Here is a 23,599-nt window from a genome sequence, read left to right as displayed (position 1 = left end):
ACAGTTGGAGAAGAGCAGTCTAGAGTGGAGTGTTCCAAGTAGTGGGGCACCAGTGTGACACAAAGGCTCTGGAGCAGGGACCACCAGCTGGCGAAGATACAGAAACGGAAAGGTGCTCATGTGGCTGGAGTACAAGGAATGAGAAGAGACACGCTAGAGGAGGCTGGAGAGGTAAGCTAGGGCCATGACCCACAGAGCCTTGCAAGATACAGGAGGAGACTGGACTTTATTCTGGCTGGGATGGGAAACCATTAGGTCTTGAGACAAGTGACTCTATCTGATTTACACTTTCAAAGCATCCCTCTGGCAACTGCACGGGAAATGGGCTAGGGAACAGGTGTGGAGGGAGGCAGAGAAGCCCAGTTAGGTTACTGTGTTGTCCAGGGGACAGTCATGTGGCGTGGACTAGAATGCTAGCATAGCAATGGAAACAGGACTCAGTGGCTGCTTCCTGGCCATAGCAACCACCTCCCCCACCCCTTGGCAGCATTTGTCCCTTTGTATAACCTTTCCCCAAGCCCTGATCTCCCAGGGAGCAGATGCATTCATGTTAATGGCTAACCATCCCCATAAGTCCCCGAGCCTCTCAAGGTTGGGAGTCAGTCTTGGTAGAGCTCCAGCACCCACTGAGCCCAGGGTTGGGTGAGGCCACACTGGGGCTCAAAGGGTGAAGCAGTGAAGCAGTGAAGGGAAGAGCACAGGCACCCCCATCTTACAGCCTTGTGTCTAAGAGCACAAGGATACTGGAGCACCTGGGTGGTTCAGTCAGTTAAGCGGCTGACCCTTGATTTCAGCTCATGTCATGATATCAAGGTCTTGAGATCTGGCCCTCTGCACCACCCTCCACCCCACCCCTGCGGTTGGGCTCCTTGCCTGGTGGGGAGCCTGCCTGAGGATTCTCTCTCTCTCCCTCTGCCCAACACCCCCCCACCCCACTCATGCATGTGTACTCTCTACAATAAGTAATCTTTTTAAGATTTTATTTCTTTATGGGGTGGGAGGAAGCATGAGCGGGAGGGAAAGGACAGAGGGAGAGGGAGAAGCAGACTCCTTGCTGAGCAAGGAGCCAGACTCTGGGATCATGACCTGAGCCAAAGGCAGATGTTTAACTGACTGAGCCACCCAACTGCTCCCATCACCAATAAATAAATCTTTTTAAAAGTAAAAAAAAAAAAAAAAAAGGCACAAGGATATCAAAGAGAGAAATGGGGCAGGAGTAAGAGGCTTGGTGGAGGGGAGGTGGGTACAGATGATTCTAGGGAATGATATGAGGCAAAATGACACAGTAGTTACAAGGAATCTGGGCAGGGCCCAACAACCTGGCCATCCCGATCTAGGTGCCCGTGTAAGTTAGGCCCTCTGATCAGCCCTTGCGTCTACCCTGAAACCGGTCCTACTGAGGCAGGGACACCACTGTCAGACAGTGCAGTGGCCACTGGGCACATAACCTGGTAGAAAAAGCCCCTCTGAAGGAGTAGAAAAGTCAGGAAGGAGAAGGAAGCCTTGGGAAAGCAAGGTGCCCTGAAAAGAGCCAGATAGAACCGGGCACGTGCCTGACCCGAGGGCTCAGGCTCAGAAACATCTTCTGCAGTAAACAGGGGAGATAGGGCTGGGGCCAGGCGAGAGTAAGTTCTGGCTTACGAGGGCCAAGAAGTTCCCAGATTAGTCACAGACTAGCCACCCTCCCACCCGCCAGTCAACGTAGTCGTGTAGGAGGGAGGTTGACAGATAGGGCAGAGGTGAGACTCTGAGCAGAGACCACTCACTTCCATCCCAACTGTCAATTCCCAAACCACTTCTTTCCCTACCCCTGGGCCATGGCCTAGCTCAGGCTCCATGCCCCCTTCCCCAGACTAGGATCATGGACATGGAGCAGCCTCCTCGTCCCTCTCCAGGCTCTGGTTGCCCAATCTACTCTCTTCACTGCAGCTGTGGGATCCTTTAAAAACTCTCTGTTGGGGCGCCTGGGTGGCTCAGTGGATTAAGCCGCTGCCTTCGGCTCAGGTCATGATCTCAGGGTCCTGGGATCGAGTCCCGCATCGGGCTGTCTGCTCAGCAGGGAGCCTGCTTCCCTCTCTCTCTCTCTCTGGCTGCCTGTCTACTTGTGATTTCTCTCTGTCAAATAAATAAATCTTTAAAAAATAAATAAATAAATAAAAACTCCCTGTTGCCCTTGAGACACGATTCAAGTTCCTGAACTGACCCTCAAAGTCGACCTTGGTTTGGCCTCCACCTACATCTCTGCTGCTCCTCCTTTGCCCATTCAATACTACCGCACTACCGCCTACTGAACTCTTCATGAGCTCTGGGTGTATGGCTCCTTCGCCCTGGGATGTCCTTACTCCCATCTCAGCTTCTGGGAACCTTCCACACTCAACACAGGTCCTTCAGGAAGCCTAGCTAGAACAATCCAGTCCTTAGCCAGCCCTGTGAGCACTCTGTACCAGATCACCTTGTCTCGTGCTCTCTTCCCAAGGCCTATGGGCTTTCGGGGGGGGGGGGGGGGGGGGGCTCCCAACAGCGCCACCTCCTGGCCAGAACACCAGACTCCCTGCTGCCCGGTGCCCAGCCCTAGTCACTAAGAACAAAGACATAACATTAGGGTCCCTGCAGTCAAGGAGAGCCAGTGTCCTAAGAAAAGCAAACCTGCCCACAGAGGCCCACTACACAGGATAGACTGGGAAGAAACAGCCCACCTATTTCAGGACCCAGAGGAACGGGGGAAGGCCTTCTCAAGAAAGAGGGATCTGAGCAGGGCCTCAAAGGATTTAATGGCAGAGGAGCAGAAAGGAGAGGGAAGGAGCAGAGGGAAGGAGCAAAGAGAGAAGAGGGAAGGAGCAAAGCAGAGGGAAGGAGCAAAGAGAGAAGGGCAATGCCCAGCAAAGTAGGGTTTAGTCTAAGTGTGGGGGGAGTAGGGGAGAGGGAAGTGCTGGGGCCACAAGAAGCCAGTGTCTCTCCTGTGGGGAGCTGGGAACCAGGAGACTGACAAGGCCCAAGGCCCGAGTATGGCTCAACCCCCAGTGCTCTAACAATGACAGCCACAAAGTACAGAGACTAGAAACATTTCTTGATTGTTAGTGGGCTTCTGCCCAAGTCATACCCACTGCCTGCCACAAGGAGGGGTGTCAGGGCAGAGGGAGGGGACCAGAATGGGGAGCAAGGTCCAGACTCAGGGGGTCTGTGCTTCTTGTTGGGGGAGGGGGACAGGGAAGCTTCTGCCCCAAGCCAAATTTCTCCTCCCAGGGCAGCAGCTGTGCCCAGACAAGGCTGGGCGCAGACCAAGAGGGTCTCAGGTCCTCCGGAGCCAGACGGATGGGCAGGCCGAAGTCAGGATGGCTGCTTTTCAGGGGTCATCAGTCGCTCCACCTCCCGCATGAACCGCAGACACAACTCTTCCTGCCAGGGCAGAGCCACGCACTGCACGGCCACGGGCATCCCCACGCTTTTCTTCATGGCCTGCAGGGGACACAGGTACCGGGATGGAAGGCGATGGAGACAGGACCCCACCAGGGACCAGGGAGCACCCCAGCTGGAGAGGAGGGGCAGCACAGCAGAGTCAGGCCGCAGTCTTTCTGGGAACTGCCAGGAGGAGCCTGGCTGGCTCACCCAGTAGAGCCTGCAACTCCTGATCTTGGAGTTGTGAGGTTGAGCCCCACATTGGGTGTAGAGCTTACTTAATGGGAAGGGGAGGGGAGGAGGGAGGAGGGGAGGGAAAGAGGGGAGAGAGGCAAGGACTGCACGTGCTTATGCTGCATCCCTCCCAGCAGCCAGAGTTGGGGTATGGGTGGGAGTCCAGGGGAAGGGGGTGCACAGGGGCTAGGCCAGGCCCCGTGGCCTCACCTTCTGTACCACATTGTCCCAGATATCCCCAAAGTAGCCCCTGTAATGTTCCATCTGGGCCTCGTCGTCTTCGGTCACCGAGGTGACAGGCACCACCCCCGCAGGGAAGTCCAGGCAGTTGTAGAGCAGAGTGTAGCTGACTGCGCCTGAAAGGGACCACAGGGAGCTGGAGCCCTGCCCCCACCAAGTGAGACAGGCTATCTCCCAGAGCCCAGACTTGAGTGAATGACAAAACCCAGGGATCCAGATTCAGGGCAGGCTGGAGAGCCTGCTGAGTCCTGTCCTGTGCCTTTGCCCAGGAAGTTTCCCCACCTGGACCCTTGTTCCTATTTTTCCTGGCTTTTCTAAATCCCATCTGGACTTTAAACTGCACCTCCCCAAACCACAGGCTCTGGATCTCAAGATCTCCAACTTCAGCATGCAGAGCTCCCAGATGACTCCCATCTCTCCAGCCAGTCGGACTGTGAGCTCCTCAAGGGCAGGGACCTCCTGGAGGGGTGCAACCCTCCCCAAGGCTCCGCTCGTACTTCCCAGCAGCCTGTTGGGCACTGGGCTGAATTCACAGAAGAGGAAAGGCGGGTGGGGATGTCCGAGATATGTGCTGGGGCAGCTGACCTCACCTGTGGCCTTGCCTGGGGCGTTCAGGTCCAGAGCAGGGCCCAGCATGGGAGTGAGCAGCACATCCAGGTCCAGCGCTCTCCACTGGGCAATCACAGAGTTGCGGAACACCTGGGAGGAGGCCAGCACACCAGGGGAAGCCCTCAGACCCAGCCCATTGCATGGACTCCTCAATGGAGGGACAGTGATGGGGCTGGCTGGGGGCCCAGCACCTGCCCCTTCTCTGGATTAAGCCACACTGGGATGGAGGTCCTCAGGGCATCTAGCACAGCTGCTTCCAGGAGGCCTCCACTGCTCTACCTCCCATGTGAACTGTAGACATCATTTTTCCTGCCAGAGCAGGGCCACTAGTTCTGGACAGTACTGGGGGTGGAAGGGGGAAGGGGGCAGTGAAGGGGGCATCCAGGACAGATGCTGCAGACTGAGCCAGCACCCACGGATGAGCACCCAGGTGAGTGAGGACCAGAGAGCAGGGCCAGAACAGACCAGTCCAGGGAGTGGAAGGGGAAATGACAGACCACTCCAGGGGTCCAGAGGGAACCATGGCTAAGAGATCCCACTGGCAGGTGCTCTTTCCAATCCCACCCCATACCCTGCCTGACTCTAGTCAGTAGGGGGTCTGGCCTCACCTCGATCTCATGCTGCAGTTCCCAGAGCTTGCCAGCCGACCTGGGCAGAAGAAAGGAGGTCACTGGCCCTCAAGGTCACAGCCATGGGGAGTAGCAACATCAGACCCCTACTCTTAACACCACCTCCCAGATCTCACTCCTCCATGGACCGTTCTCAACTAGGGGAGCTCTGAGAGGAAGGTAGCACAGGAAAGAAGTTCAAATCCCTAAGTTCACATCCTGTGGAGAAAAACAGGCCCCACGAGGGATGTAGACTGTGTCACTTGGTGACTTTACAGCAGAGCCAGGCCAGATCAGGCCCAATTCCCAATGACCCTTAGGATACCAGAGACCAGAGTTGTCAAAGGTCCTGAATGCCTGGCAGTGAGAGAAGGGGCAAGTCCGCAAGATGTCAGGGCCTAAAAATGAGGCGATTCATAGCCTGCTTTTCCCACCGGAGCCACTAAGGGGACAGCAGGACCCAGTGCAGCTCAGCTCCTGTCAGACCTCTAAGAGCAGGTATCTCACAGTTTCTTCAGTAGCCCCCTCTACCTTGGGCCTCCCCAATGCTTCCTTTCCTGGTCCTTACTACCCCCATCTAGCCAGGTCTCCTCTCCACCTGGTCTCTTTCTGTGATCTCCTTCAGGCCCTTCCTCTCTAGCTGGACCTAGACTCTGCGAAGACAAACATCAAGGTCCCATCTGAAAGCTACAGAGGTTGCCACCCTGGCTGGGCCACTTCCAGCCTCAGCACCCACTTCCCTTGGCTCTTCCCATCAGAAACCATTTAACCCCAAGTCAGGAGAAGAGGGGGGCAGGAACTAGGCACAGGAAATGTCCTTACCGGGGCTTCATGCTGTTAAGAAAAGCTGCCATCCTTGGGAGCTGCGAAGGACAAAACAGTGTCAGTGACTCAGTTCTGGGCTGAGAGTGGACAACAACCTTCTTCAGGCCAAGCTACCTGTGTCTCTTCCCTCTGTCCCTTCCCCCAGGTCCCAGGTCAGCCCCTCTTTCAGCATGTGACTGGCTGAAGATTGCAGGGCATGGGGAGAGGAGAAGAGTCTGGGTGGGGGGTAGAGAGAAGAGGAGGCTGTGCTTGCCGCTAAGGCGAGAGGGGAAGAGCCCCAGAGGCTCCCTCCCAGCGCCCCCCAGCCCTCTGCTCCTGTGCCCTCACCAGAGGCTTCAGCAGGAAAGCCAGCAGTCCTTTCAACCACCTTGGTATCTTCAGAATGGGGATCAGGTCCCCCAGGCAGGGGTCCACGAAATCACCTTTGCTGGGAGACAAAGGGTCCAGTCCAGCACTCCCTCCCCGGTCCTCCCTCCTGCCCTGCCCCTGCCCACAGCACCCCCAGCTCAATGTCATCTACTCTATGAAACCCCCTCCTCCGCGAGACTCGTAACCACTGGTCTCCAACCCCTTCATCTGCCTTCTTTCCTTTTTTTTTTTCTTTTTTTTTAAGATTTTCTTTTTTTTCTTTAAGTAATCTCTATACCCAACATGGGATTCAAATTCACAACCCCGGGATCAAGAGTCCCATGTTGTATGGACTGAGCTAGCCAGGCACCCCTATCTGCCTCCTTTTATTTATTTATTATTTATGTATTTTTAAAAATTAACATATAATGTATTATCTGTTTCAGGGGTATTTTTTATTTTTTAAAAAGATTGTATTTATTTATTTGAGACAGAGAGTGCCCCTGGGATGGGGGGCAGAGGCAGAGGGAGAAGCAAGCTCCCCATTGAGCAGGAAGCCTGACATGGGACTTGATCCCAGGACCCCAGGATCCTGACCTGAGCCGAAGGCAGACGCTTAACTGACTAAGCCACCCAGGTGCCCCCTACCTGCCTCCGTTTAGACATAGGACTTGTTTCTGCTTATCATTTGGGACACCCGGACTCCACTCCATATCCCTGGAGCTTCTTGAGGCAGGACTCTGCATCTCCCTCCCTGGCTCACTCAGCTCAAAGTGATAAGGACTCCACGAGGGCAACATTTCCCCGGCCAGGACCTGACACTGAGGGCATCCCCTACTGATGCAGATGCGGGCCTAGAGAGATAAGTGGAGCCGTAATGACTCTTATTTCTGAGGCTGTCTCTAGCTCTAGAGCTTGGGGAAAGGTCTCAGGAGGCCGACCCTAGGGCTTTATCCCCAGAGCCAGAGTGAGGGGCAGCCCCTTGTGCGGAGGCCTGGACCCTACTCAGCCACAACCAGAGGTCTCATCAGCTGAGCCCACATCAGCAGGAGGTAGCGTCACAGGTCTTTCTTGCACCTCTGTCAACCCTTAAGGACTGGAAGCTTCTAAATGGAACCAGCTTCTCTAATGAGCTCTGGGATGCCTGGCTGACTCAGTTGGTTAAGTGTCTGCCTTTGGCTCAGGTCATGATCCCAGAATCCTGGGATTGAGTCCCGTATGGGGAGTCCTGTATGGGGCTCTTCTCCCTCTCCTTCTGCCTCTCCTCCTGCTTGTGATCTCTCTCTCTCTCTGTGTGTGTCAAACAAATAAATAAAATCTTTTTTTTTTTTTTTTTTAACGAGCTATAGGGGTGCCTGGGTGGCTCAGTGGGTTAAAGCCTCTGTCTTCAGCTCAGGTCATGATCTCAGGGTCCTGGGATCGAGCTCCGAATCAGGCTCTCTGCTCAGCAGGGAGCCTGCTTCATCCTCTCTCTTTCTGCCTGCCTCTCTGCCTACTTGTGATCTCACTTTCTGTCAAATAAATAAATAAAATCTTTTTTAAAAAGGGCTATAAAGGGGCACCTGGGTGGCTCAGTGGGTTAAAGCCTCTGCCTTCGGCTCGGGTCATGGTCCCAGGGTCCTGGGATGGAGCCCCACATCGGGCTCTCTGCTCAGCGGGGAACCTGCTTCCTCCTCTCTCTCTCTCTCTCTCCCTCTGCCTACCTGTGATCTCTATCTGTCAAACAGATAAATAAAAAAAAAAAATCTTTAAAAAAAAAAGGGCTATAAAAAAAATAAACATGAGCTCTGCAAAGTTCCTTAAAGTAGGTCTGATCCAACCCACCCACTCTACAGAAGAGAAAAGTACTCAAAAGACAGGCTTGGCTCAAGTCAGAGGAGCCTGAAGTCACAGCATGATGTGTAGACCTCTCTCTTCTTGCTTCACCCTTTGCTTATCTCTCAATCTTTCCCCAGTAGACAAGCAACTCCCCTGCCCACCCCCTTCTCCCAGTGAGTTTTCATCACTTGGGCTCTGCTCAGTTCAGCCTCCCCTCGAGCTGGTGCCTTTCTAAAGTCTCCCTGGCCAGGGATCTCCAGGCTCCACCTGCACAGTTAGAGGGGCAGTGAGGTCCCTGCCCAGAACGCTCGGACCTTCTTTGTGTTCAGTGGAGGCCTGGCCCCCATCTTCCACCAGAGCAGCCCATCCAGGGAGTAACAGGACCCAGCTGATCTCCCTGGGTCTACCCATGTCCTGACCCCACCCCAGAGCCCAAAGGCCAACATCACTCACAAGTTCTGCAGGAAGCTGTGGCCGCCATCACTGAATAGCCCACCGGTTGACAGGGTCTCCAGAGCATGGGGTATGTTGCTTGGCAGGAAGGGAACCAGCTGCAAGATTGAGGGGTATAAGGGCCCTTGAGAAACGCTTGACTCCCATGCCCCACCCTCCATGCTGCCCAGGCAGCCCTGAGGGTGGGTTGGACCAGCCCTGCTGCCGTGGGAGCCCTCCCTGGAGCCACAAAGGCAGGTGTCCTGACCCATGCAAACTCCCTAAAAATTCACATCATGAGAGGAGTCAAGCTACCCATAAACTTGTCTCAGATGAACAGATGAAAACCACAAGCACACTGTCCTCAGATGGCAGGAACCCCTGGGCAGTGTGCACCACTGCTTATGGTGGACGGGAGCTTCCCAGTGCAATGCTCCCTCATCCCCGGCACAGAGCTGAGCTCCCCAGCCACCACGTAACCTCACACTTCTGATCAGCCCTCTATCTGCGGGTCCTGCAGGGACATCGTTCCCATCCCAACCACAAAACCATCCCTTGGGTGATGGGTGAAAGGACACTAGGGACAGGTGACAGTCACGGGTACCAGGAACGTTTCCCTGAAGGAGGGGCCATACCAGGACTTCCAGGTCCCCACAGCCATACCGTGTGGCCAGCAGCCTCAAGGCTCTGCTTCGTCTCCAGCACGGCCCGCTTCATGGCCGGGGTGGGCATGGTATATTTGTCGGTCTCATAATACCCCACACGCAGTGGCCGAGAGCTTGTGTAGACCTGGACCAAAACCTCGGAATCAGAATCGAGTCAAGAGGGTGGCCCAGTGTAGGGCTCCCAGAGATCAGAGATGCTACTCAGCCCCAAACACAGCTGCAAGGTTGCAGCCCGGATCCCCAGAAAACTGGGTGCCAAAGAGGCTGACCCTTTCTGCATCTGACCCTTTCACAAAACCGTTTCACAACGACTCTGCATTCTCACTAGCCATATGATGAAACTGAGGCTTCGGGTCTAGATAAGGAGATAGGCAAACGGGCTGGAGTCGGGCTGGAACTCGCCCAAGTCCACCCAGCGCAGACTGATAAGACTAAGTCCAGGACCCAGGTAACCTGTCTCCTGAGTCGAGGAGTCTACTGCCTATTTCAGGATTGCAAGTCTTGGCTCCCATGATAATTCTTTCCAGACCACATCACAAGGACCTCATTTCCTCCTTCCCTTCCTCTCAGGAAGGAGTTTTTTTTTTGTTGTTTTTTTGTGTGTGTGTTTTTTTTAAGATTATTTATTTACTTGACACAGAGTCAGAGAGAGAGATCACAAGTAGGCAGAGGCAGGCAGAGAGAGAAGGGGAAGCAGGCTCCCCGCAGAGCAGAAAGCCTGATACAGGGCTCTATCCCAGGACCCTGAGATCATGACCTGAGCTGAAGGCAGAGGTTTAACCCTCTGAGCCATCCAGGCGCCCCAGGAAGGGGTTCTTAAACCACTGAGTGGTTAGAATAACCTCTGCTAGGGAGGGGGAGCTCACCCCACCCAGCCCAAATTTTCTGCCTGCCAAGAAACACCCTAGTTCTCCTACAAATGGTTCTTGGGCTGAGAAGTGACTCCTATCTCTCAGGATCAGCAGGTGAGGCTGAGGCCAGAAGCAGGGCATCTTTCCTCCAAGGAAGCCTCCCAGCCCAGCCTCAGAAGTCCTAGGGTTGCCATAGGTGGGCAAGGGCTCCATCTGGCGGCTCTCTGGAGCAGTAGCTGAGCCCAACTTCAGACCCTTGGGTGCTTTTCAAGAGACAGAGCCTCCAAGACCTGCCCACAGTGCCTGGGGCTGCTCTCTGGGCTCCGGAGCACCAGCAACAGCCAAACTCAACCCCACACCCAACCCCACCCCCTGCTCACCTCCTCCCTGAAGGGCAGCGGGGGCACTGTGGGGTCCAGACGGAACATGTCTTCACACAGCAGTGCTCGAAGGCACAGTGCTAGGCTTTCCACATCTCGGGCCATGGGGCCGACTGAGATCTGCACTGTGAAGGCAGGGAGGGGAAGGAAGAAAGATCACCCTGCCCTAATGGGCTCTGGGGCTGGGTCCAAGCAAGGGCTAGGCCATGGCCCAGGAGTGTGAGCGGAGACAAGGAGGTAGGCACTCAGACCTAGACTAGCCTGGGAGCCAAACACTGCCCCCAGGAGAGGCAGGAGCAGAGGTGGATCAGGCAGACCCCCCCTCCTCCAGGGCACTGAGGGAACCCCAGACCTCACCTGCTACCTGTCCATAGACACAGCCCTTCAGACCACTTTTGCTGGATAAGAAACACAAGATGTCGGAAACAGGAAATGGTCACCCTCTGCCCAACCCCAAACCCACACAGCAGCTTAGAACTCTCACCACTTTGGAAACTAGGAACCAAGGCCAATGGCACTGACATTCCCTCCCAGCAAAACCCCAGCAAGGGACTCCCTGCCTGGGGCCTAAAGAGTTTGGAAGCTAGACTAAGACCACACAGCATGAGACCCAGAAGCTCCTTCCACCCACCACCCACACCATACCTGATACGGTTCGCCGTGGGCTTGAGGCCACAGATGCCACAGAAGGAGGAGGGAAAGCGGATGCTGCCTCCAATGTCAGTGCCTAAGCCCAGCGGGGAGCCTCCAGCCCCAATAAGGGCCCCTTCACCCCCGGAGGAGCCTCCTGGGCTTTTGGAGGGCTTCCACGGATTCAAGGTCTGGCCAAAGAGGGGGTTACTGCAGTCATAGCTGGGGGAAGCAGGAACAGGTCAGCCCGGGTGCACTGGGGCCAGAGTCCCTGGCCCCGCCCATGCACGAGCCCACCTGAACATGGACTGAGGGACGTTGGTGTGCACAAAGGGCACGGCGCCTTGTAGCTTCAGGACCTGCACCACCACACTGTCACACTCTGCGGGCACGCTCTCGTTCAGACTCAAGCCCAGCGTGGAGTCATGGCCCTGGAGGGAGGGACCAGCACCAGAGGGCTGTGGCTGACACCTCAGGGGCCCTTCAGCGGCCCAGGACCCACTGCCACCGCCATCCTGCGGGCCAAGGCTAAGCCTTGGAGGGCCCCAGGTAAGCCAGGAGGCAGAGCCAGCTGACAGGGACAGGGGTGCAGGAGTGGGGTGGGGGTCAGAGCCAGACAGGAGGTGGGGCACACCTTGCAGCTGAAGCACTCCTTGAGGCTCACAGGAACGCCATAGAGCAGGCCCCGCCGTGGGGCCTGGGACAGCTGAGTCTCACAGTCTGCCAGGTAGGTAGTCACACAGTTGGTTCCTTTGTTTACTTCCCAGGCCTGGAGGAGGGAGAAATGGACACAGGGCAGAGTGACTCTGGCTTTTGTTTTTAGCTGTGGTCAAATATACATTATATAAAATTGGCCTCTTTAAGTCTACACAGGGAAAGGGTGACCAGCAACAAAGCCCAGAGCCAGGAGCATGGAGAATAATTGAGAGCCCAGCACCCACCTCATCCGGGACATCTAGCCCCAGCGTCACCCTGGCAGCATCTGGCCTCAACCCCCAAGATAGAGAGAGCACCTCCAGGGCCAGGGCCCAACCCAGGCACCCAAAGGAGCAACAAGCACTGGCCTCAGACACTCCCCAGAGGGGATGAGCTGGGAGGGAGATGACCTTTGACCTCTAAGCCACATCTCTGTCAGTGAAGCAGACAAGGGCAGGTCCCCACCTCAGGTCACACTGGGAGTCAGCACAGAGCACAGATAGACCCAGCTGCCAGCCTCCCAGAGGCCAGCAGTTTCTCTCCTGCCCTAGGCCTGGCCCACACCAGCCCCAGCTAAGCCTCCCCAACCCCGGAAACTCTTGAATCTGATAATCAAGTCACACGGAGCAACTGGCTGATACCTATCAGTTAAAGGAGTGGGAGCTTGCCTAAAAGGAAATGATACTGCTGTCCCTGTGAGACATCTGAGGAAAATGGGTGTGGACTGCACTGCCACACCTCAGCCCGTGAGATCTGTAGGTGAAAAGGTAGGGCAGCCACTTTTCAGGGACACTGAAAGAGGAGACACATTGGTCTGCTGAGCCTGCCTGTGTCCCCTCGGAGCATCCAGGGCAGGGGTCCAGGGTCCTCCCTCCATTGTCAGCCTCCCTCCCCCTCGCTCAGTAGCTGTCATTCACCCAGCTGTCGCTCACGCCCATGGATCGGCTTAGTGGTCATACGCACTGCCACACACTCTGCTTCGAGAAACCACAGGCAAAGAACTCACAAAGCACAGAGAAACCACAAGCAAGGAACTCACAAAGCCCAACTCTTTCTTTCCTTCCCTTGGTTTCAAGGAACACTTACTACGTGAAAAGACAGAGGGCCCGGCACTAAGTATAAAGACAAGTAAGACAAGCTCTGTCCACAAGGGACCCATGTTGACCCAGCAAGAGGCCAAGGCAAGTGCAAAAACACCCAGAGAAATGTGTTAAAAAGTGAGCACTGAAGAGGGAACCCTAATTCAGGTTAGGAGGGGAGGAGGGTCAGATCCCTGAAAGAGGATCTCCTTCTCTGAGCCCCAAAGGTTCAGCTGGCAGTGCCTGTTGCCTCAGATGGGGCAAAGAAGAGGGAGAAGAGCCTTCCAGGTAAAGGGAGTCCCGCACAAGGCAGGACTTGTGGAGCTACTGAGGCCCACCCTCCAGAAGGCCTTGGCCAGACAGGATGCTGGAGTCAGCAAGGAGCCGAAGAGCAGAGTTTGAAGAACTGGAAACCTGAGAGGGCATCCAGCCAGGAGGCTGGTGCTCCATCATGGAGGGAGATGGCTGCTGGCGGCATGGGGACCAGGGATTGGACTGGAGAGAGCTATAGAAAGAGAACAGACCACACTTGGTGACCGATGGGGTGGAGGCGGGCGGGAGAGGGAAGTCTGGGCTGAACGCCAGGCTCTTAAGCTAAGACAACATGCTCTGTGTCGCCCCCACAGAAGCACACACACAGAGTCAGCGCTTCTCTCTCTTTCTCCTCTCTTTCTCTCTATTTCTCTCTCCCTCACGCAGCTCCTGGTAGCCCCTGGCACTGTCCCACCCTGGCCCTCAGAGAGACGAACTCCAGGCCAGGTTTTTCCCCACAGCCTTTGCAGAGAGAGGGAGGATCCCTGGGGTCCAGGCCTTACCTTTCCAACATAGGTGAAGAGTGCAGCCTCAGGGGACAGCTCCCCACTGTGTAACTTCTGCACCAGCTGGGTCAGGGGCAGGGCCAGCAAGGCCTCTGAGTCCAGGTCAGGGTTCTGAAAAGACACCCCAGGTAAGTAACCCCTCTCCACATATGCCCCAAGTGCTAACAGCAGACACATGTGGCCCAGTGCCCCTAAGTCCCCACACCTGGCAAAGCAGATGCTCACTGTCATGTGGGAATCTACGATAGACACGCCCACCTGCTGCTCTGACACCTGACATGTGGCCCAGCCTAGGCAGGTCCTTGCCACCTACAGACAGTAGAGATATATCTCTTCCAGAAGGTTATGGGAGAGGCTGCCCTGGGAAAGGCCACGCCCAGGCTGAAATGTTATGTTATGAGAATGTTATAAAATCATTACAAACCCCCACCACTAACAACTGCCTATAGCCCCCATACTGGTACACTCTGGGTGTTGATTAAATCTTGTTACCATTCCTATTGCACAGGTAAAGAAACCAAAGCCCTGAGAGGCTAAATGCGTCACCTAGGCCCATACAGGTAAACTACGGTTCTCTGCCCACTCAGCATAGCCCGTCTACTGGCTATCCACCTGCATCTAGCCACCCACATCTAACCCCTGGCAGGGGAGGCAAAAAAAAAAGGAAGAAGAAAAAGAAGACATTGTACAAAAAAAAAAAAAAAAAAAGGAAGAAGAAAAAGAAGACATTGTACAAAAAAAAAAAAAAAAAAAAAAGGAAGAAGAAAAAGAAGACACTATTCTGGGGTGGTTGGGGCTAAAGAAGGATTTTTTTTTCCCCTTCTTTCCAGATATGTATTAGGTGTCTGCTCTGTACCAAGCACCAAACTAGGCCTGGGGATACAACTGAACAAAAAAGACAAGAAGTTCATGCTTTGGGAAGTGAGCAGGTAATGAAAAAGTAAACAAGAGTCTGAGTCAGTGAGAAATAACTTGAAGAAAATAAAACCCATTGTGGTGCGTGGGGTGGGGGTGCAGGACACACAGGTATGTGCGGTGAGAGAAGAGCTCTCAGAAGGAGGGGGGACAATTTTTCAGACACATGACTGCCAGGCCTGGAAGGCTCCCAGAGTCTCTGAGGTCAGTCCCTGCCTGCAAACCCAGCTCGCTCCCTCCTCAATGGTACAGAGCCAGTGAGCAAAAACAGCTAGAGGAGGATCTCTGAATCACAGCCACCACTTCCCAGCCCCACTCCGGCCTGGGCTCTCCTCTTGCCAAATCCAAGAGATACTTGATTCTGTTCTTCACTCCATGTCTTCATCCACTTGAGGGATTCAAACGTATTGAGACCACACACTGGCTCCCTTCGACTTCCTCTGGTTTTCTCCTGCTTCTCTGCTACTTCTGTCATCCCTTTATTCAGTCAGTCAACAGACATGTTCTGAGCACTTACTGTGTGCCCAGGACTAAGTTAAGGGTTATGCATTTGGAGGTAACCAAGACAGACAAGTCCCCGCTTTCAGAGAACCCACACTCAAGAAAAGAAACAAGTTAATAAATGATGGACAGCTCATGGAAAGTGCAAGAAGGCAAGTACACACTGCTGTGACGGACACAGCAGAGGACTGGCTCAGACGGGATGGTCAGGCCTGGCAGGTGACGTTTCTTTCGGCTGTGACCTGAAGGATGAGAAGGAGCCAGATGTGGGAAGAGACAGTTTCCTCTTGTTTCCTCCCTGATGCTGGGAGAAGTGAATCCTCTTGTGGCTTCCAGTCAGGCTCTCCACCTACCCCATGGCCTCTGGACCCTCCATCCAGCCCGACCCAATCGAGCTGTGGTGTTCAGGGGCCATTCCCATTGCCACCCACCCCTGTGTCCTTCCCCCGGAGCTCACTGCCCCCCCGCTTTCCACCGGCTCCTGCTCCGTGCACCCTTGCTCGGGGAAGGGCTGCCATCTCTCTAGGTGGTACATGAGGACAAAAGAGTCATCCCAGACTGCACTTTCTCCCTCCCACCCACAGCCAAATCCAGTCAGTCACTGTGCCCACTAAGTAGCTCTGGAACACGGCCACTTCTCCATCCTCTCTACCAAGACCCTTGCCAGTGACCAGTCTTTTTCTCTTCGCTCACACAGGGGCCACCTAACTGCCTGCCTTGCCCAAGGCTTGCCCCACCCATCACCCTTCCTGCCAAGCCAAAGTGCAAAGCCAATCAGTCCCTGCCCCTACCCTGCAGGTCCCTGTCACAGCACAAGCCCAGGGCTTTGCCAGGAGGTGCTTTCAGGCACCGGTCAGACCCCTCCGCACCCCTCCCTGAGACATCGCCTACTCATACCCTCCACAAGTCCTTGGCACCTGGGCCTTAACAGCAAGAACACTCTACCCCCAGCCTTCATTTGTTAAACAGATATATTACTTACTTGGGATATATATATATAATACAGGGTGCCACAAAGAAGAAAAAAAATGAATCTGTGATCTCTCCACACACACTTGATAATCCCTGGTGATATATTTCTTTTTTTTTTTTAATATTTCATTTATTTATTTGAGTGAGAGAGAGATAGAAAGCACAAGCAGAGGGAGCATCAGGCAGATGGAGAAGCAGGCTCTCTGCTGAGGAAGGAGCCTGACAAGGGGCTCAATCCCAGGACCTCGGGATCATGACCTGAGCTGAAGGCAGACATTCAACCAACTGAGCCACCCAGGTGTGTCCCCGCTGGTGATATATTTCTTAAAAGGAGACACAAAATGAAAAATGAACACTTTCCCCACCCACCCCGAGGACCACCCTGACCAGTCCCTCTACTGAAAAAGGAAACCAGAGTTAATGGTTTCTAATGAAAACTTAGAGAAAAAAAAATGTTTATGAAAAACCCAGCATGTATGTAATTATTTATATATGTAGGCACAAAGGAGTCATGCTATATGCACAATACTTACTAACTACACCTTGCCTTGCTCACTTGATGACGGAAATAGCAAAATGGCTCTTTTTTTCCTGATTATATAAATGTGCTCACTGTAGAAAAGAATGCCTAACAGTATGGCGAAGAAAGTAAAAGCCAGCGAAGAGCTCCCCCCCCACCACTAGGGTAATTACCACCAACAGTCTGGTCACCACCATTTCCCACCTTGCGACAAGACACCAAGAGCCCCTGTGTGCCTCAATTCGAAGCTGTCAGCAAGCTCTCTCCATTCTCAGCACAAATTTTAACTCTGTCCTTTGTTCTTGAATGCAGATGGCTGATGACACCGTTGCTAATGCTTGTTTTTTTTTTTAAGTCTTCAGCTAGTTATCAGGCAGCTGAGACATTCCCTGTTTCACAAGACACCCAGGAAAGTCTGCGCCTCCAAGAGGCCAGTCCACAAACACGGGGGCAGTGACATTTGAATGGAGAATGCAGAGATGTGTACAAACGAATTCTAACAGAGAACAGCAGACACCTGTAGCGTTCTTTTTCCAGGGACGGATACTAGAGCTATCGCTGAACGGCTGCCCCCCACTAGCTGTTTTTCTCCTTGAGGTCCCTACTGCTCTAATTTCTGGGATCCTCCGTGGTCCTCCACGTCTTTTTCTTTTTCCCTCATGGTTTTTATCATGTCTGTTCTATTTCAAGATATCTTTTCCCTTTGGTTATGGAGGCAACGGATCCTGGTCTCAACGAATAATTCATCTACTGAATCATTTCCCTTTAAAGTTAGGTTCGAGTGGGGCTTGGAGAAGCCCAGGAGATGGAACTACAGGTCAGATCCAATGGAAAGACGTGGTGCTTGTTAAGACCAGTGGGGTTCTGACAAAACGGGTTGTAAGTGATGAGGGCAAAGGCACAGAGGCGTGAGCCAGTGCTCTGGTATGTCTCTCCCAACCATCATATTCCATGCGTGCTAGTCCCTCTCTTCGGCCTAGAAAGGATATTAAAACTCATTCAGGGGGCAGGGTGGGTGGGGAAAGGTGGCCAAAGGGTTGTTACAGATTAAGCCTCACAGGGTCAACAGAGAGTTACCAGAAACAGGCCTGACTGTAGAGTTGCTCAAGGTCGAGAGAGGTGAACCGTTTTGTGATGACTTAGGAGAGTCATCCTCCAGCGATGCCTGGGAACCCTGGAGGCATCCGGGCTCCCGGCTCCCAGTCCATCAGGCCAGACCTGTACTACCAGCTCCTGTAATCCCCCCAGGGCCTGCGCAGGGCCCTGCTGAACTTCCTGCCCCTTGCTATTTGGGGCTGGGCTGAAAAAGCCCCAAAAGAAAGGCTGCTGAAACAGCCTCAAATCCCACATCCCCATCATCCAGGGACTCCAGAGCCAAGCAGAAAGGCATCCGGGCGCAGGAAGGAGAAAGGAGCTAGACCCAAAGTTCCAAGGGACTGAGTTCAGCTAAACCACCTCCCTCTTAACTGCCCTCAGCGCCTTCAGAGCTACTGTCATCAAGACCCCATGCCTTTGGGGCACCTGGGTGGCTCAGTGGATTAAAGCCTCTGCCTTCGGCTGGGTCATGAACCCAGGGTCCTGGGATCGAGCCCCACATCGGGCTCCCTGCTCAACAGGGAGCCTGCTTTCCTTCCTCTCTCTCTGCCCACCTCTCTGCCTAATTGTGATCTCTCTGTCAAATAAATAAATAAATAAAATATTTAAAAAAAAAAAAAAGATCCCATCCCTTTGAGAATTGTTCACACCAGTGAGACTACTGAGACACTGCTATCTCCCCCACAGTCACTGGAAAATCAAAAGGTAAATTTCACTGTTTACCTGCCTGGAAAAGCCAAGCATTGATGTTCTGAGGCCAGGCTTTCTTGCCTGGTGCAAAAACAGCATTTTCTATTTCAGAGCCAAATCTTCTACCCTGGAAGGTTTTGTTCTTGAAAATAATGAAGGGCAGGGGTGCCTGGGTGGCTCAGTGGGTTAGAGCCTCTGCCTTCAGCTCAAGTCATGATCTCAGGGTCCTGGGATCGAACCCCGCATCGGGCTCTCTGCTCAGCGGGGAGGCGGCTTCCCTCTTTCTCTGCCTGCCTCTCTGTCTACTTGTGATCTCTCTCTGTGTCAAATAAATAAATAAATAATCTTTTAAAAAAAGTAATAAAATAAAATAAAATAAAAAATGAAGGGCAGTTGCTCCAGAGGGAAACTGTAGATGCTGGCGCCTGGAGCTGAAGTGAAGGAAGGCCCATCCTTCTACCACCTCACTCTCCTGCTAGCAGGTGGGTTTCTTGTGACGAGGAGGCAGGTTCAGCAGGTGGGAACCGTGGGCTGATCCCTGAAGCTACCCCCACACAGTTCTTGCTAGGAGAACCAGCTGGCAGCATTCTGGCTTTTGTTGCAGAACAGGGGCCTGGGGAGCATCGGAGGGTACCAGGCCGAGCCAGGCAGCACTGCAAGGATCCGCGAGTGGGGCACCGTAGAGTTCAGCCAGAAGAGGAGGACTAGACAGTGAAGAACTTGGGCTCAGTTAGGGTCAGTGGCCTGTCTGGGCTGACGCTCTAAGAACTGACTGATGGCTTTTCAGCCAGCTTGATGAATAGAGGCTGGAACCAGATACATATTTATATCAGCAAATAAATAAATATGACATATCCTGGCCCGGGAGCAGTATGGAGTAAATTCATACCATCTAAAACCTCACTGTGATCAAGGCTGCGCCCTGGGCCTGGCATACTTTTTTTTCTTTTTTCTTTTTTCTTTTTTCTTTTTTTTTTTTTTTTAAGATTTTATTTGTTTATTTGACACAGAGAGAGAAGCAATACAAGCAGGGGGAATGGGAGAGGGAGACGCAGGCTTCTCGCTGAGCAGGGAGCCCGATGTTGGGCCCAGTCGGAGCTTGATCCCAGGACTCTGAGATCATGACCTGAGCTGAAGGCAGATGCTTAATGACTGAGCCACCCAGGTGACCCTGAGCCTGGCATCCCAAGGCCGGGTCTCCCTACCTATTATTCCCCCCCCCCCAATTCTCCCAGGCTGGAATGAGGCTAGAGAGTCCCACTGGGCGTCTAGGTTCTAGTTCCAGCTCTGCCCCAACTCTAAAATCACTTGCCGCAGCAGAGCATCTGCTAAGTGCAATTTTCTGTGACTCCATCCTCCTGATTCCTATTGTGTCCCCAGTCACCTGGAATGCTTTCCCACCTGTCAGATCTGAATCCTCTCAAACACAAACCCTCACAAATGATTGTGGCAAGTTTTTCCTCTCTCCGTACATAAGAACATCTCTTGGAACTTATCATTTTGACTTCTACCTGGGTCCTGTGCCTCAAACACCTGGAGAGAAAGTCCCCTCCTCTAGGCCCCTCCCTGGGGCCTAAACACACACTGAGCTGATCCGGAAGGAGAAAAGCTTGTTGACAGATCATCCAGGGAAGGGCTAGAATTACACCAGCTCAAGGAAAGGGGCCTATCAGTGGTTAGAACAACACCTGGGCTGCAGGAGCTGGGGAAACTGTTCCAGCCTGGTCCCCTTTGCACTTAGGCAAGTCCTTCCCTGGCTGGCTTTCAGGATCATCATGCACAATTAACCACTTCGAACTGTGAGTGCTCCACATTTCCTTGGCCATCACCCTCTGATTCCCAAGTCTTTCTGTTGTTTTTGTTTTTGTTGTTAAGATTTTATGTATTTGACAGAGAGAGAGAGAGAGAGAACACAAGCAGGGGGAGTGGGAGAGGGAGAAGCAGGCTTCCCCCTGAGCAACGAGCCCCGATGTGGGGGCCCAAGCGGGGGTTCAATCCCAGGATCCTGGGATCATGACCTGAGCCGAAGACAGACCCTTAACGACTGAGTCAGTCACCCAGGCGTCCCATGATTCTGAAGTCCTAAACCCGAGCATCCTAATGGTTCTCAGGCTTGCATTTTAGTGTCCCAACAATCTTGAGATTCTTTGGTACTGAGCAAAGCTCCTCTTGACTCAGTGCAGTGATGTCCTTTCATGACCTGCCCTGTCCCTTTCGTTTTCCTGACTCTCCCCACGGCTGGCTCTACCTGACTCGGAAAGAGTATGGAATGCATTAGGGCGTGGAGGGGTTCCGAAAGTAAAACCTGCGCTGCTCGCCACCTGCTCCCCCGCCCCGCGCCAGTGCGCCTGAAAATGCGGCTAGGGATACCCCCGCCCTGTGCCTCCCCCCACACACCGGACTCGAGCGGTCACCTGGAGGCGGAAGCGCTGAGCCGCCTTATCCATGGTCTCCAGGGCTGCCTGCTGCCTCTGTCGCGCCCGGGCCGCCGCGCGCCGCGCGGGCCGGCGGCTTGACCAGCGCAGGGCCACGGCCGCTGCCACGAAGCAGCAGGCCAGGGCAGCCCCGGAGGCGCCAGACAGCGCGGCCCACAGTTCGTCCAGTACCATGATCTCCTGCGGCCGACCGATGCCAGGAGCGACAGACGAGGAATCAGCACGCGCGCGTGCCGCCTCAAAACCCGGCCTGGATCTGCCCAGGATCCCGCGCCCGCCTGCGCGGAAGGGGCGGGAGGAGCGCAGCGCTGCCGCCAGCCCGCGGGGAAGCGCGCTGTTGCTTGGCAGCGGGCCGAGGCCGCACGCGCGCAACGGTCAAGGGCAAGCCCGCACCCAGCCGAGAGGGGCGGGAGGGCCAACCGCTTCCCCCAGCCGCCCCACGACCCCAGCTCCCGAAGACGTGACTAGCCGGAGCCCCCCGCGGCAAAGGACTGCCAAGAGGACAGGGAGCAGAGATCGACTGATGGGGTTCGCTGACCTGATTAATCCCTGCAAACAATTCAGAAGCATCTTTCCAGGAGACCTTCCCCGGGTGCCCACCTCTCCCATGCTCGGGGCTCCCAGGGGCACCAGGAGGGAAGGGCCCAGGAAGTCCCGTGGGGAGCCCACCTGCTGCCCCTTCCGTTTTCCCAACCCTGGAACCCCATCTCTCTCTCCCAGGGCTCTTCATGTCCAGACTACCCATCATTTGTTTTGCCCAGCCACCTCCTGCAGACTGGCTTTCCCAGAGTCACCATTCTCCAGTCATGGGCCCTCCTGGATTATACATCCAGAGAGCAGTGAGAGGACTCCCGACCCGGAGTCTGGGGACCCAGCACTCTTCATTGGGCGGGGTGGGGTGGGGTGGGGGGTGGGGGTGTTACATACACAAACAAAATACTCCCACCCAGGCATGTCTCATAGGACTTTATGTTTATGCGCTTTATCTCGTCCTCCCACGGACCTACGAGGAAGGCGTTTTTATTATCCTTATTTTATAGCTGAGGTAACTGAAGACAAGAGGGGTTCAATGACTTCTGTGGGCCACACACATGGCTGAATGGGGACTGAAAACTCAGCTCCAATCTCAAACCATTGCTCTTAACCATCATGCTTTACCACCATTACTGCTCCTGGAAGAGAAACTCTGTGGGGTGCGGGGTGGGAATGTGCTTTGTGGTTGGAAATGCTGTCTGCTGGTTAAATGCTCTGCTGGTACTCCAGTTCTAGGTTTACTTCTCTGAATCTGTGCCTTAACATGTAAAAGGGGGATGGTGAAAATGCCTATCTCACGGGATTGTGAGCAGTCTACGAGGTCCTTTAGGATTGGCTCCTGGAACATAGTAGGCCCTCCTACTTTATTGACCGAATGAAAGGCCCGCCTGTGAAGAGCCTAAAAACTATCAGTGGGTTGCCTGGATGGCTCAGTGGGTGAGTCCGCTGACTCCTGATTTTTGGCTCAGGTGGGGATCTCACTGTTGGGGGGGATGAGCCCCACCACCACTGCCACACTCGGAGTCTACTTGAGATTCTCTTCCTCTCCCTCTGTGCCTCTCCTCCCTCTCTCTCTAAGATAATAAAATAAATGTTTAAAAATAAATAAAACTTGGGGCACCTGGGTGGCTCCACGGGTTAAAGCCTCTGCCTTCAGCTCAGGTCATGATCCCAGGGTCCTGGGCTCCAACCAGAGGTCAGGCTCTCTGCTCAGCAGGGCGCCTGCTTCCCCCTCTCCTTCTGCCTGCCTTTCTGCCTACTTGTGATCTCTGTCTGTCAAATAAATAAATAAAATCTTTTTTAAAATAAATAAAGAAAGAAATAAATAAAACTATCAGTTATTTTAACAGCAAAATGATTTATTCCAGAATAGCAGAGAGTTGCAACTCCTGACAACCTAGTCAGGCCAAAAGCCACAGGCAAGTCCAGGGAACAAAGGAGAGGACAGCTCTTTTACAGGGAGAAGGGGGAAATTAGGAGGCGCTATTAGAAACAAGAAGTCCACTGGAAATTTGAAGTATAGTGGCTTTTCATTGGCTGAATTATGATATTCTCTCATTGGCTGAGGTGTTGCTGGGGGAGGAGAAAATCTTTTTTCCTCCAGCTATGTATTAAAATAGTGTGAATTGGTAAGGTATGTCACTTCTGGTTGGGTCTGCCATTGAGGAGAGAGAAGGTGTGACAGCTCTTCCCTCTGGCCTGGTGATTCCACTTTAAATGAGATTTCCTGGGGCACCTGGCTGGCTCAGTTGCTAGAGCATCCAACTCTTGATCTTGCGGTGGTGAGTTTGAGCCCCATATTGCGGTGTAGAGTTTCCCTTAAAAATATAATAACAGGGGCGCCTGGGTGGCTCAGTGGGTTAAGCCGCTGCCTTCAGCTCAGGTCATGATCTCGGGGTCCTGGGATCGAGTCCCGCATCGGGCTCTCTGCTCAGCAGGGAGCCTGCTTCCTTCTCTCTCTCTCTCTCTGCCTGCCTCTCAGTGTACTTGTAATTTCTCTCTGTCAAGTAAATAAATAAAATCTTTAAAATATATATATATAATAAAAAATGAAGTTTCCTTTTATGAGTTTTCACACATGCATTGGAAGAATCTGGACCTCGGGGTCCAGTAAGTTGCTGTCAGGCTCTTGAGTGTATTCTGGAGGGGTCCAAAGCCTTGTGTTTCTAAGTCTTCAACCCCAGTTGAATGCTGCTGAGTTCCTACTCAGCACTCATAGCCCTTTGTAAATTTGCCTAGGAAAGCTGACAATGCAGGATGATGGAAACTCCAATCTGAAGTAGGTCTTGCAAGGTCATCCCACCCCATT

General features: G+C 53.6%; 1 protein-coding gene and 2 long non-coding RNA genes across 3 annotated transcripts in view; 2 read left to right on the top strand and 1 right to left on the bottom strand.

The window, feature by feature from the left end:
• Positions 1-3,046: 3,046 nt before the first annotated feature.
• LOC309842690 (fatty-acid amide hydrolase 1) lies at positions 3,047-21,083 on the bottom strand. Its single transcript, XM_082687276.1, has 15 exons — positions 20,737-21,083; positions 13,627-13,740; positions 11,671-11,805; positions 11,334-11,467; positions 11,052-11,258; positions 10,764-10,804; positions 10,407-10,531; positions 9,174-9,299; positions 8,532-8,629; positions 6,240-6,339; positions 5,910-5,950; positions 5,088-5,127; positions 4,461-4,569; positions 3,841-3,986; positions 3,047-3,456 (listed from the first exon to the last, which is right to left on the bottom strand). The coding sequence occupies exons 1-15, from the start codon at positions 20,929-20,931 to the stop codon at positions 3,328-3,330; spliced, it is 1,740 nt and encodes a 579-aa protein (XP_082543402.1). The 5' UTR covers positions 20,932-21,083; the 3' UTR covers positions 3,047-3,327.
• Positions 18,723-23,599, top strand: part of LOC309842716 — a 14,725-nt gene continuing 9,848 nt past the window's right edge. The window contains exon 1 of the long non-coding RNA XR_014299739.1: positions 18,723-20,121. This is a non-coding gene — a long non-coding RNA (uncharacterized lncRNA). The remainder of the gene's footprint in view (positions 20,122-23,599) is intronic.
• On the top strand, positions 21,091-22,019 carry LOC309842722. The gene is made up of 2 exons (XR_014299746.1): positions 21,091-21,349; positions 21,478-22,019. It is a non-coding gene; the product is annotated as an uncharacterized lncRNA (long non-coding RNA).

The sequence above is a fragment of the Mustela nivalis genome (genome assembly GCF_964662115.1).
Source record: "Mustela nivalis genome assembly, chromosome: 10".
NCBI lineage: Eukaryota > Metazoa > Chordata > Mammalia > Carnivora > Mustelidae > Mustela > Mustela nivalis.
Note: the sequence above shows the minus strand (reverse complement) of the source record. Positions and strands in the feature narration are given on the sequence as shown.

Bases quoted from the DNA above. Each gene is read 5' to 3' on its own strand.
- LOC309842690 (XM_082687276.1), bottom strand. From the start codon at position 20,931: ATGGTACTGGACGAACTGTGGGCCGCGCTGTCTGGCGCCTCCGGGGCT. The intron at 8,630-9,173 runs GTATGGCTGTGG...TCAATCTTGCAG, and splicing joins TTGAGGCTGCTGGCCACACG to CTGGTTCCCTTCCTGCCAAG. The intron at 3,457-3,840 runs GTGAGGCCACGG...TGTCCCCTGCAG, and splicing joins GGGACAATGTGGTACAGAAG to GCCATGAAGAAAAGCGTGGG.